At 43.3% G+C, this 14,538-nt stretch overlaps 1 protein-coding gene across 1 annotated transcript in view; it reads left to right on the plus strand.

Annotated features, from left to right (window-relative positions):
* The first annotated feature begins 808 nt into the window (after positions 1–808).
* OPHN1 (oligophrenin 1) overlaps positions 809–14,538 on the plus strand; it is a 310,055-nt gene continuing 296,325 nt past the window's right edge. The window contains exon 1 of the mRNA XM_069463584.1: positions 809–962. Within this exon, the coding sequence (XP_069319685.1) occupies positions 809–962 (154 nt within the window). The remainder of the gene's footprint in view (positions 963–14,538) is intronic.

The following is a 14,538-nucleotide window of genomic DNA, read 5'->3' on the forward strand; positions in this document are numbered from 1 at the left end:
GACTGCTCCCCGGTTTCCGCAGGGAAGCGCCGGGCTACCGCAGCTATTGTGCGTCGCGCTATCGCCCTCCTCTTCCCGCTCCGGTGTCTATGGAGGAAGGCTACGCTTCATCGCCGCCTCGGCTTAACCCCTCCGGTGCCTAACAGGACACGGGCCGGCTCCCAGGGACCAGGAAGACCTCGCAGCAGCCGGCGGGCCCTGGTAAAGCAACCCCAGGGTACAAGGAAAACAGTTGGGAAGGAGCCTGAGTGCTCGGGCTTGGCGCTCCGGCTTCGCTGGGGCGGGGCGCAGGCGCTGGCTTTAAGAAGGGGGAGGGGACAGTGCAATCCGGGTTGCCCGCGGAGTTCGGCAAGGGAAAGCTTCTGCTAGCTCGGGAGCAAGAAGAGGCTGCTCCCTGCCCCGGCGCCCACCCGCTACTACACCCTGGGCGGGCCGAAGTGTCGCGTTTGCAAGTGCTCAGGAAGGATCCGGCTCGTCTCTGGAGGCGAGCGGGGCTGCAGCATCTGCTGCGTATGGGGGCTGGGTGGGGGGCGATGCTTAGGGGGCATGCTGCTTACTAGGCAGCACCCCGCCGGGATCCGACTGCAATACTTAACTCACCCGGTGCCCTGAAGCAACCGCCCGGCCGCCTGTTCTCCGTGCAGACTTGCCGGTGCTCCCCAGGAGTCTCATTGGAACAGGTACCTGTCCTCCAAAGGGAGGGAAGCTAAGCGGGTCCTACGCTCAGTCGATCCGGTTTACTTCTACTGTGCCACTGATGCTCTCGGTCTTTGTGTCTTTCCTCTCTTTCCCCTACGCCATCAGAACCATGGGGCATCCCCCGCTGGAGTTCAGCGACTGCTACCTGGACAGTCCGGACTTCCGCGAGAGGCTCAAGTGTTATGAGCAGGAGCTGGAGAGGACCAATAAATTCATCAAAGACGTGATCAAAGATGGCAACGCGCTTATCAGCGCTATGAGAAGTAAGTGGAAGGCTTAGATGAGCTGTTTCCCTGAGCTAGTGGCTCTGGTCTGTAACCTTTTCCACGCCGCAGGGGGAAGGGAGGTTGCAGGGTGACTCCCAGCCTAGGTCTCTGAGGCGAATGAGAGTGAGGACAGTAGAAGTGGAAAATGGTGGATAAAACTAGAACTCTGGACCTTTTTTATTTTTTTTATTTTTTAAAAACTGAGATGGGGGTTTCGCTCTTGCTCAGGCTGGTCTCGAACTCCTGAGCTCAAACGATCGCCCGCCTCGGCCTCCCAGAGTGCTAGGATTACAGGCGTGAGCCACTGCACCCGCCCTGGGCCTTTTTCTTTAGTGGCCTTGGCTTTATATGATCTGTAGCTTAGCCAGGGACCCTCTTGCTCTATAATTACCCTTACTTGACAGATCGTTGTTCGGAGGGGACAATCTGCTTATGCTGTCAGACATATTCAGCACCCTTGTCTGGGGCAAGGTGACATCAAAGCTAACCAAGGAGCTGCCCCAGCCCCTCCTAAATAATTGGGAATTAAGGACAGCAGCTTGAATAATGATTTTGTCTTGGCCTCTGGTTGCTACAGATAAGTGTGGGGGCAATAAAAAATTCCCCATGACAAGTTATTTTCTAAGGAAAGCACCTTTGCCCCAGCAATTTTTTCTTTAACATACTGAGGTATGGTTTAGGTCAAGGTCAGTCAATGGATGGCTTCACATGCCACTGAATTCTGCTTGAGTGTGGAACAAAGATCTGCCTACTCCCTGGCACAAGGAGCCTAGCCCCCAGGGAGTAAAATATAGGGCTAAGGTTGGGGGCCAAGGGACTGAAGAAACTTCACCTAGCTTGGCTTTTTCAGTGGTCACAGCTGACTCAGCTGTGGGACGCTCCCGGCCTCCCCTACTGTGTGTTGAGATTTTATTTCTGCTGGTTGGTTTGAAGTAAAAGAAAGAATAATAAACATCTTCAACAAGAGTGCAGGCAAGTGTCCTTTGTGCCAAAGTATATACCCAGAATAATGGAGGGTAATGATTGGGTGGAGTGACAATTAATTTTTTTCTCTTGGCTGAAAGATGATTGTGAAAAATAAGGTCAAAGTCACTGGCAAATATGTCCTATGTGCTTATAACTTTGTTTCCAGTGGATTTACCTCCAAAATATTGTGTGTAGGACCAGTGTGGGAACTTTCTTAGGCAGATGCAGCCAACCAAGAGCAGGGAGAAAGGTTTAGAAGGGGAAGCGTGGTGGTAACTGCTATGAGCCTGTGTTTCCTATGCAGCTTTTCTGATTTGTCCCTTGGAGTCTCCTTTCTCTGCACGTGCTATCTGTCCACTTTTGATCAGAATATGTAAACTGACCAAGTGCCTGCAGGTCACTTGGTTGAGTTTGATCTTTTGATGGTTTGTCCTATTGTGGCCTGACCAAGAGTAAACTCCTGGTAGCACCTTAAAGATGGGGTGCTACCCATCTTTGAAATACTGGTCTTTAGAGACTTATAGGCCAGGCTTTGGATTGTGTTTCCACTTAATAGAGTTCATTGAGAGGTTAAGGATATGTAGGTTGTGCCACAAAAATAGAAAGGTGAGGGTTCACGGAAAGGAAAAGGGAGAATGTTTGCGCTTTTTTTTGGTTTTGTTTACTTATTACAATAAACTTGCTTGGTGCAGTATCCACAGTCAAACCAAGCTCATCATAAGCCCTAGGAAGGAAATGGCTTTGTGAAGTGGATGGTGAGCTGAGAGTGTATCTGCTAAAAAATGACCAGCTAAGGCATATCAGAGAGATTAAGATTTGTATGAAAAAATAAGTTCAATAAAACATTTGGGGGAAGGGCAAAATTGTAAGCAAGGGGCAGGTAGTGGTTTTTATTCTTTCCTTTTTTTCTAAGTCTAAAAGTGGGAAGAGTCAGCAGGCTGACACCTTTGCATATGGGCAAAAGATCCAAGAGATATTCTGAGCCAGGAGCTCCTTGATATTTGTGGTTTTCTGTGTCTTAGTATACATAGAAAGCCAAAAATGGGACAGGTAGGAAACAAAACCCAGCAGTTAACCCATGCTCCATTTCTTTCCTTTCTGTTGCATGGATTCTAAAAACCTGACTAGCTAGAGGCAAAGGCTGGGTGTTTCCCACTGTTTTGACCACAGTAATGTTTATACTCCCACTCTGCTTCCTCACACTGCCAGCTGGGCCACTTTCTGAGAGTAGGTGGGGTGGAAGCAAAACAAAGGTATGCTCTTGCTTTGTATGGGGGAAGAAAGAAAAAGGAGTACTGGAATTGGAGTTAGAAGACCGGGCTTAGGGTCTTGGCTTCACTATGTAGGGATCTGACACAAATTACTTACTTTATCTGTAAAATGGGGGTAATTATACCCACCTCCCAGGGTTGTTGTGAGGCTCAAAGGAATTAATGGATTATGAAAGTGCTTTGTAAATGGAAATGACTAAACAATGTAAGTTCTTGATAATATATCTTCAGGTTACTAATATATCTGTTGGTGAATGTGTAATTTTCAGTAGGTTTCTGAAGGGAAATGCATAAGCAGAAGTAGTTGAAAGCAGAGACTTTTCTTTTTGGCTGTGATCTTGTTGGAAAATGTCACTCCCTACATTGGCATGTGTCAGCAATGCATTTTGTATTCACGTGCGTGGATCTATTTTGGTATTTGGAGTCTGGCATTAAAAGGCAGGAAGAATGATTGACACCTTTTTATTTAACTAATTAAATTGACGGTCAAATCAAGTAGCTAGTGTTTCTAGGAACCAATGCGACTTGACGTACTGTGCTGCAAAAATCAGCTGCAGTTTTTCTTAAAGTTGTTAACCCAGGTGGAACTTGATTTCTACATTTTATACTGCTTGTGTCTGATTTTGTACAAAACTCTAGATAAGGCTGCTTGTGTCTGATTTTGTACAAAGCTCTAGATAAGGCTTTAGTCGCAACTGCATGTGATGATTAATTCATTAAATGTAGGTCCTGTTTGAATATTTAGATTTACTTAGCTGTGTGCTCAGAGGTAATTGATGTTATGAATGATATTCAACATGTCTAACTTGGGGAAGTGGTTGATTTCCCCTCCTCCCCTTAAATGTGATCTATTTATAATTGTTGGAGTGCAAGATGATTATAATATAAACCAATGGAAAATAAAAACACTATCGCTGTGAAAGATGACTATATTGCCTGCTTTTCTGTTTGTTCTTTGTTTTGTTTTTATGTTGGCAGTTTTAGTCCCTGATGTTGTTTTAATATTTGCTAAGAACTGAGGATAGGCATTATTCAGAACAAGTGATATGGCCTCTGCTTATATCCCAAGGCAACGTGAGACACCCAATAAGTGTTATATATAGTTCAGCGAACACATACCATTCATTCAATACATACTTGTGCACATAATATGTTCAAGCCATTGTTCTCAGAGCTGTCAGGCATACAGAATGAGTCACAGATGGATACTGTCCTCAAGAGGTTCCTGGGTAGACATGGGTAGGGGAAGACAAGATATGGGTAGAAATCACTGTCATATAAGGTAGTAGTTACGGATGAGAGCCATAAGAGTGGGACAGGTGGACATGATGGTATGTGACAGTAGAGGGAGAACTCATTTCTCAGTCGAAGGACTAGGGAAAAGCAAAGGAAGAAGTAGCCTCGGAGTTGGGCAGAATTAATAACACTTTTCACTTGCTTAGCTGTTCCTATGTGCCAGGCATTATATCTTGAAACAGTTTTATGAGATAAGGATTATTCTTCCCGTTCTATATAATGAGGAAACTGAAGTTCAGAGGAGTTAAGTACCTTTCTCAACTAATAGGGCAAGAGGCTGAATTAGAATATAGACTTGACTCTAAAGGCCCTGCTTATTTTACTGCATGACGCTGTATTCAGGACAGGGCATTTCACCTTGTAGGAATGATACAGAGAATGAAAAAGGACAGCAAATAAATCAACTCATTTGGGATATAGGCTATAGAAAGGGAGGTTTGGGAAATGAGGTTGGAATGGAAGGTTGAGGCCTGACTGTTAAGGATTTCAGACTTCCCTCTGTGGGCAGGAAGTACTAAGAGAAGGTTTTTGTAGGAGGGGGCATGGTTTGAGCTGTATTTTAGGGAGATTCATCTGAGAGTGATGTGTAAGGTGTTAGCAATCCCACATAAATATCTGTGACTTTTCAGCACTTAATGGGCAGCTTTAAATTTTCTGTGCTATAGCTCAGGGATTGGCAAACCTTTTCTGTAAAGGGCCATATAGTGAATAATTTAGGCTTTGACGGCCATGCAGTCTTTGTGGCAACTACTCTGCCATTGTTGTAAGAAAGCGGCCATAAAGAATACATAAGTGAGGCCGGGCGCAGTGGCTCACGCCTGTAATCCTAGCACTCTGGGAGGCCGAGGTGGGTGGATCGTTTGAGCTCAGGAGTTCGAGACCAGCCTGAGCAAGAGCGAGACCCCATCTCTACTAAAAATAGAAAGAAATTATATAGACAGCTAAAAATATATATAGAAAAAATTAGCCAGGCATGGTGGCACATGCCTGTAGTCCCAGCTACTCAGGAGGCTGAGACAGGAGGATCCCTTGATCTCAGGAGTTTGAGGTTGCTGTGAGCTAGGCTGACGCCACAGCACTCACTCTAGCCTGGGCAACAGAGTGAGACTCTGTCTCAAAAAAAAAAAAAAAAAAGAATACATAAGTGAGAGTAGCTGTGTTCCAATAAAACTCTATTATTTATTGACATTGAATGTGAACTTCACATAATTTTCATGTCATGAAGTATTATTCTTCCTTTGAATTTTTTTCAACCATTTAAAAATATAAAAACCATTCTCAGCTTGGCTGGGGGAGAGGGGTATACAAAATTAGGTGGCAGGCTGAATTTGTCTCACCAGCTAAAGTTTGCGGAGACCTCTGGTGTAGCTAGTTAATCTAGAAGACCTAAATGGATTTTTATTGGTAAGGCAGTGAATGTTGCTATTGGTGGAACATAATGCCATATTTCACATTTAAAAAAAATTTTTTCTATATATATTTTTAGTTGTCCAGCTAATTTCTTTCTATTTTTAGTAGAGACGGGGGTCTTGCTCTTGCTCAGGCTGGTCTCAAACTCCTGACCTCGAGCGATCCACCTGCCTTGGCCTCCCACAGTGCTAGGATTACAGGCGTGAGCCACCACGCCTGGCCACACATTTTTTTTAATCAACTGGTTTTACTTTGGTATCTTATTGATTATGCCTGCTCTGGATTCAGGGATCCTAGTCTGAAATGCTATCCAAGACCAAGGAGAAAACAGAAAAGGATGAAGCTGCGGGAAGTGGGTTAATAGAGCTAGAGTTACTGGGGTAAAATATAGCAGTGGGAGAATGATAGTATAATGGGGAAATATCCTGGATATGGTATCAGGATACCTGGGCATGGTACTGGTTCTGTTACTAATGGGATCTGTGACTTTTGTAAGTCATTTCACTGGGACCCCAGGGTCTGCGGTTTTACAAAATGGGACGCGAGTAGGGGGTCTATAAACTCACTTTGAGCTCTAACATTCCGTGACTTATTATTTTTTGCATTGCATATTGTAGTTTAGCAATGTGAGAAAGGAATGACAGTATCTTATTTTATGATTACATAAATTTTCATATTATTTTAGGGCATATGATAGTGTTTAATTAAATTAACAATTCAAATACAATTTTCAAATAGCCTTTCAAAACCAAGGATTCCATGCTTTATATGTATGTCTGTATATGTAAAACAGATGTCAGAAAAAAATTATATTGCTAAACCCACACATATACATGCATAACCACACATATGTAAGCTGTCTTGGACTAATAAAACTTATGTTTTAAAAGAATCTAAAAGATGCATTCTGAACTAAAAATGTACCTAAAGTTGATAAAGTGGAAATAATGTAATTCTATAGCTTTAATAACCTAGTCTTAAATTTTTTTTAAAAAAGTCACTTTTTTACATTCCATACTTTTAAAGACAAGAGTTTTAGATGTTTACATTAAGGTCAATTTTTTTTTTTTTTGAGACAGAGTCTCACTCTGTTGCCCTGAGTAGAATGCCATGGCGTCAGCCTAGCTCACAGCAACCTCAAACTCCTGGGCTCAAGCGATCCTCCTGCCTCAGCCTCCCGAGTAGCTGGGACTACAGGCATGCGCCACCATGCCCAGCTAATTTTTTCTATATATATATTTTTAGCTGTCCACATAATTTCTTTCTATTTTTAGTAGAGACGGGGTCTCGCTCTTGCTCAGGCTGGTCTCGAACTCCTGACCTCGAGCGATCCACCCACCTTGGCTTCCTAGAGTGCTAGGATTACAGGTGTGAGCCACCGCGCCCGGCCTTAAGGTCAATTTTTGAGTTGCCTTTTCAGCTCACATTTTGGCAACTGTGGCACCTATCTGGTGAGTGATTGTTTTCTTGGAAGAATGGCTTGGTTCCAACTCTGCCACTAGTTAGGTGTATGACCTTGAGTAAGTCCTTAGTTTTGTGAGCCTCAGTTTCCCATTTATAAAATTAGAGGTTTGGGGCCGGACATGGTGGCTCACACATGTAATCCCAGCACTTTGGGAGGCTTAAGCAGAATCATCGATTGAGCCCAAGAGTTTGAGACCAGCCTGGGCAACATAGTGAGACCCCATCTCTACAAAAGAATTTAAAAATTAGCCTGGCATGGTGGTGTGCACCTGTAGTCCCAGCTACTCAGGAGACTGAGGCAGGAGTATTGCTTGATCCCAGGAGTTTGAGGGTACAGTGAGCTATGACTGAGCTATGATTGCACTACTGTGCTCCAGCCTGGGTGACAGAGTGAGACCCTGTCTCTAAAAACAAAAAAAAAAATTAGAGGTTCGGTCAGTAATCTTTAGGATTCCTTCTGGTTTTGTTATTCTCTGTTTTCTGGTTGCCACCATCTTACTCAAATAGTTAAACAACCTGAGTTGATTGTGTCATAAACTTCAGAGCTAATTCATCTTTGCTCTAGAAGGGTAGGTAAAGGAAAAATCCAAGTGATATGTTCAACGTGAATAGATGACTTGAATCTTGCTGGCCTATCTGATTATCCTCTCACTGAATGCTTCTTTGGAGGTGTTAACCTTCAGTTCCATCCTGAATGGCTCTATAATGAGAGAGACCAAAGCTTTTAATCCCTTTGGGGTGGGTGTAGTGCTGTGGTGTGCAGGAAGGAGTTGATGATATAATATACCTTCTCACTCAGCAGGTATCCTGTCATTATCCCAGTGATATTTAATCAGTGCCTTTGAGCACAGGGAGTTATTTTAGACCTTCTCCAGAATAACTGAGATCAATGTAATGGGTATGTCATTTGGTACTGCTGTTAGTAGATGTGAAGCAGTGTCAAATGGAATTGATGGAGGTAATATATTGCCACGTTCATTGGAGGTCCTCAGAAGACCAGATTCCAAAATAGCTGGACTGGGGGTGCTCTGGGAACTAGGGTGGAAAAGTGAACCAAGCCAACCTTTCAGTGTGTCCATTTCTAAGAAACTATTTTTATTTAGGTGTGGGGGGTGGTGCTGGGTGGGGTAGGGAAGATTTTACCTTGACTTGCCCATCAAGAAAAGTTTTCTATTCAGACTTAAGAGTGATGAAGGAAATTTACTTTTCAGCTTCATTTTTATAGCTTTTTTTTTTTTTTTAAAAAAAAAAAAACACAGCCAAGGCCTTTTGTTTAATCTGGCATCTGTTTCTCTAATCAGTTACTACAGAAATTTCCTAAAAGCCTATGAGGATCTGGAAAGATATACACTTTTCCAGAGGAATACTCCGGAAATCTTGAGCTGATTTTATTTTCTAGTGAGGTGAGGGGCCCTTCTGCTGCTTTGCCAGGCTTGCATCAAGTGCTAAACCTTGAGCTATATAAAAGCAATTCACTTTAGGTCCCTACTATCTGTCAGGCACTGTCCTGGAAATTGGAGATACAGTGGTGAATAAGGCTGCTATATAGGCTCTGCCCTCTTGGAACATACATTAAATATCTAATTACCTACTTAATTCATTACAATCGTGAGAAGACCCTTGAAGAGGAAGTTCAGGGTGTGATATATATTCTATCACATTTTACAAAGTAGAGATTTGTGGGGAAAAAAGGAGCTAAACCATGGGATGTGACTGTCTATTGGAAAGAAGGGTAAACTGAGGAGGAAGGCTTCCTAATCAAAGAGACCTGTTTTACTATCTTGATAGTTGGTAATGAGCAAGATTCTTAGAGCAAACAGGATGCAATATATCTCATGGGATCTTTAGGGAAAATCTAAAGCACCTGCTGCTTTATTCTTCTAAGTATATTAAAAATTGTTTTAGGCCGGGCGCGGTGGCTCACGCCTGTAATCCTAGCACTCTGGGAGGCCGAGGTGGGCGGATCGTTTGAGCTCAGGAGTTCGAGACCAGCCTGAGCAAGAGCGAGACCCCATCTCTACTAAAAATAGAAAGAAATTATATGGACAGCTAAAAATATATATAGAAAAAATTAGCCGGGCATGGTGGTGCATGCCTGTAGTCCCAGCTACTCGGGAGGCTGAGACAGGAGGATCGCTTGAGCTCAGGAGTTTGAGGTTGCTGTGAGCTAGGCTGACGCCACGGCACTCACTCTAGCCTGGGCAACAGAGTGAGACTCTGTCTCAAAAAAAAAAAAAAATTGTTTTGGACAAATAACACATGAACATGGTACAAAATTCAAAAGATCCAAAAGGGCAAACCTTTTCCCTCCTTCTACATCCCAGTTTCCCAGTTTTCTACCCTAGAGGCAGTGACTACTGTCAACAGTTTTTCTACCCTTTAAAAAGACTTTATCTCCCCAGTGCTTCTTTCAACTTCTGCCTTCTTGGAGTTCCACTGTAGGCAAATTCTTAGCCGCTCTGGGGCAAGATTTCTTTAAGATTGTACCTGGAGAGAATGTGGAGTGAAGACCTCTGAAAATCCACTCCTCCATAAAAGCAAAGGGACACTGGCAAAAAATGTCAAAATCAAGTTTCTCAGAACTCTGGAAATTTACCAAGGGCTTACAACAATCCGAGGAGTGTTTATTGAAGAAAAGCTGCTGAATCTCTGCAGCAGCAGTGTTGTGGCATTTTTAACTTACCCTGCCTTCCCTTCCCTTCTCCCCAGCTTTGGGGTAGTCTTGAAAACCAGCAGCTTCATAACCAGGGCAGCTGTGAAAATCAGCAGCCTTGCGGCACCTGAAGGGGAAGACTGGGTCTGTGGCTCCTCATACCCAGAGCCTTGTCACTGTTTAACCTGTCTTGCAGCTTCCTAGAAAAGCCCCATTCACAGGGCTTCTCATTACTTCACCTGATACAGAGCTAGCTCGGTGGGAAAAGCCCTGTCCCCAGGGTGTTTAACATCACAGCTGCCTGAGGCTTTGATGCAGCCTGGCCAAAAACAAAAAAACGAAGAACTGGGGAAGGAGGTGTTCGTAGGGGGCTTTGAAAAGCTCTGACATATTCCTGGGGATCTAGAAGGACACACACACTTGCCCAGGGCTGTGCACATGCCCAGAAAAGACCTGAGAGTGCCTCAGTTTCTCACTTGTGGGTGAACCTGAGGCAGAGTTGTAAACTGCCTGGCTGAGTGTAGAAGGCGTGCCCCAACATGCACACAGAGGCCCTCAGTGAAAGGTGGGAGACTTAATAATTCTAGACATTTAAGGACATCCCTGAACAATTACTAGTTGACCACTAAGCTAACTAAGCAGAAACTTCAGTGGCTACATACCACAAGAATAGACATTACAGGATTAGTCCAAGAAAGATACTAAACAACCAAAGAGCTGCAACAACACCTAGGGGGCAGGATCTGATTTCTAGAAGTACTACATTATATTTCCCAAAATGTCTAATTTTCAACAATGAATTATCAGACACATAAAGAAACAGAAAAGTATTGTCCGTACTCAGAAAAAAAAACAAACAAACAATTAATAGAAACTGTCCCTGATGGAGCCTAAATGTTGGAATTTAGATAAAAATTTTAAATTAGCTATTATAAATATTCAAAAACTAAAGGAAACCTTGTCTAAAAGTTTAAAGGAACAGTCATCAAACAGACAATATAAATAAAGAGATAAAAATTGTATATTGCTGGTGGGAATGTACTATGGTACAGCCAGTTTAGAAAGAAGTTTAGCAGTACTTCTAAATGGTTAAACAGGCTGGGCACAGTAGCTCACACCTGTAATCCCATCACTTTGAGAGGCCGAGGCAGGAGGATTGCTTGAGGCCAGGAGTTTGAGACTAGCCTGGGCAACATAGTGTCCCTAGAAAAACTGTAGAGACCCCATCTCTACAAAAAATTTCAAAAATTAGCTAGATTTGGTGGTGCACACCTGTATTCCCAGCTACTGGGGTGGCTGAGGCAGGAAGATCTCATGAGCCCAGACGTTTGAGGTTGCAGTGAGCTGTGATGACGCCACGGCACTCTAGCCCAGGCAACAGAGCAAGACTCTGTCTCAAAAAAAAAAAAAAAAAAAAAAAAGTCCAGGTGTGGGCTCATGCCTGTAATTCTGGCACTTTAGGAGGCCAAGGCAGGAAGATTGCTTGAGATAAGGAGTTTGAGACTGGCCTGAGCAAGAGTGAGACTCTATCTCTACAAAAAATTTTAAAAATTATCTAGGCACACGCCTGTAGTCCCAGCTACTTGGGAGGCTGAGGCCGGAGGATCGCTTGAGCCCAGGAGTTTGAGGTTGTAGTGAGCTATGATGACACCACTGCACTCTAGCTGGGGTGACAGAGGGAGAGCCTCTCTCAAAAAGAAAAAAAAAAGTTACATATAGAGTTACCCCGTGATCCAGCAATTCTACTCCTTGCTATATACCCAAGAGAAATGAAAATATATGTTCACACAAAAACTTATACACAGAAGGTAATAGCAGAATTATTTATAGTGGCTGAAAAATAGAAACAATCTAAATGTCCATCAACTGAAAAATGGATAAATAAAATGTGGTATATACATACAATGGCATAGTATTAGGCAATAAAAGGTAATGAAGTACTGATATATCGTACAAGAGGATGAACTTTGAAAACCTTATGATAAGTGAAAAAAGCCAGTCATCAGACTATATATTGCTCATAATTCCTTTTATATGATACATTCAGATAGGCAGACCTTTTAGAGAGAGTATCAGGTTAGTGGTTGCCTAGGGCTAGAGGATAAGAATGGGTTGTGACTGCTAATAGGTAAGGGGTTTCTTTTTGGGTTCATGAAAATTTTCTAGGATTAGAATCCAGTGATGGTTGTACAACTCTGTGAGTATACTAAAACCCACTTAATTGTACACATTAATGAGTGAATTCTGTGGTGTGTGAGTTATATCTCAGAGCTGTTTCAGAAAAACATTGTGCTCGGAGAAACAAAGGTATTTGTTTTATATACCTGTATCTTACTTTGGCTCTTCCTTATAGAACATCAGACCTGGAAGGTTGTTTAGAAAGCTTCACATCTACTCCATTGGGTTTATATGCATGAAAAGGAAGTCAAGAGAGATTTACTCCTCCAGGGACCTAGAGCTAGAGTCCAAATTGGGACCAGAATCAGAATTCCTGGTTTCCCGTTCCAAGGTGCTTTCTGCACTGTATTCTGAAGCAGGTACCTTGCATTCAAACTATCCTGATGTTCTTTATTGGGGCTGGGGTGCTTTTGTTTGAAATGACCTAGTTGGCAGCAAAATTCTGAGTTAATGGAAGGTTTCCTTTCATTCCCTCTCCCTCTCCCCATCACAGCTAGGATCAGGTGGTTTCCCTGTTGAGCAATCTAGCCCCAATTTAATTAGGGCCTGGTTGTGTTTTCTTTCTCTTGTCATAGAAGAATGGCAATACATCTTGGTATGACGCCTGTCCTTCTTGTTTCCTGCCCCAAGAGCCTACACCAGCTGGTTGGGCAGTTCCTGAAGTCTCCCCTCTTCTCTGTCAACCTCTATGGAAACAAAACTGCTTTTCACGTAGTGAGCAGTGTATATTGGGACACGTGTGGTATTACTAATGGGTGACAAAGTCCTCCCCCCATATTATTTTTATCGTAAGGCAGCATGGAATTTCTCACAAGTGGCAGGCAGTAAGTCCAGCACTATAGTACCATATTAGGAACTTCAAGGCGGTACTTTGCAAAAGGTTTTCATTGAGGACTTCCCGGAAGCAGAAGGGTCACACTTTAGCTTCCAACCTTTTCAAGAGTCAGGCTGTCATGGAAAAGCCTTTCCCTGTGATTGGAAAAATATGTATTATGCATGTGGCAGTTGACAGCTGGAGACTAATCCTGAATTCATCCATCCTGAATTCATTAGGTTGGGGGAGGAGGATGGGTAACAGGCCATAGAGGTGTTTTATAGCTGCCCCTTACAAATTTTGTTTAGAAAGAAAAATCATGGAGAGTTGTAAAGAGAATCCCTAACACTGTCATCACCATACTGAATTTCTCTTGCTCTTAAGCTGGGAAATATCGATATTTGTCTCTGTTTGGTTGATTTGGAGAGGTTTGCCTTCTAGAATCCATGCTTAGCATTTCAGGGATTATGGGGGTGATCGTTCGTAATGGTACTAAATGGGAAAGCAAGGGGTGCCAGTGTGCTAGTTGGGTAACAGCTCGGCCAGGGATTGTATGGCCAAGCAAGCAGAATGGAAGGGGAGGGAAAGCTGGGGCTTTTTGGCATTTTGTTTGGTTTTCCTTTGTGAAGAGCAGATGCTGTTTAACCATTTCCGTTTCTTTTTGACTAATGAGCGGTATCTTGCTGGAAATGGACTCATAGAGTTCAAAGGGCCCTTAAAAGAACATTTCATTTAATTTCTTCATACTTCAAACTAGGAAACTGAGGCCTAGGAGGGAATGTTCATTGCCCAAGGACGCAGAATCAGTACTGAACTCAATAATTGCTCCCACTTCTGGGCTCTGTGCGATGTCACTGTGCCTCATGAAAACAGTTTCTACCCTATGTGAACCTCTCTTTGATTTTTTTTTTTTTGAGAATCACTTTCAGCTTGTGAAAGAAAAGAGTTGTTTTCTCTTCTGTGCCTCTTGCCAAGAATGTACCTCCAGTGTGGGCCTGAAGGCAGCCAAGCATTTTACAGACCTGCAGGAGTGGAGCAACGGGAGTAGGGGAAGGTTCGGGGAGTCTGAAATTACTGCTGTTAGTTTTTCTGGTGGGCCTTTGCCTAGTAGAAGCTTGATAAAATAGACGATCAAGAGGCAGACCTTAGGCCGGGCGCGGTGGCTCACGCCTGTAATCCTAGCACTCTGGGAGGCCGAGGCGGGTGGATTGCTCAAGGTCAGGAGTTCGAGACCAGCCTGAGCGAGACCCCGTCTCTACTAAAAAAATAGAAAGACATTATATGGACACCTAAAAATCTATATAGAAAAAATTAGCCGGGCATAGTGGCGCATGCCTGTAGTCCCAGCTACTCGGGAGGCTGAGGCAGTAGGATCGCTTAAGCCCAGGAGTTTGAGGTTGCTGTGAGCTAAGCTGACGCCACGGCACTCACTCTAGCCTGGGCAACAAAGTGAGACTCTGTCTCAACAAAAAAAAAAAAAAAAAAAAAAAAAAAAGAGGCAGACCTTATATAATACACCTT

The sequence above is a fragment of the Eulemur rufifrons genome, chromosome 30 (assembly GCF_041146395.1).
Source record: "Eulemur rufifrons isolate Redbay chromosome 30, OSU_ERuf_1, whole genome shotgun sequence".
Lineage (NCBI taxonomy): Eukaryota > Metazoa > Chordata > Mammalia > Primates > Lemuridae > Eulemur > Eulemur rufifrons.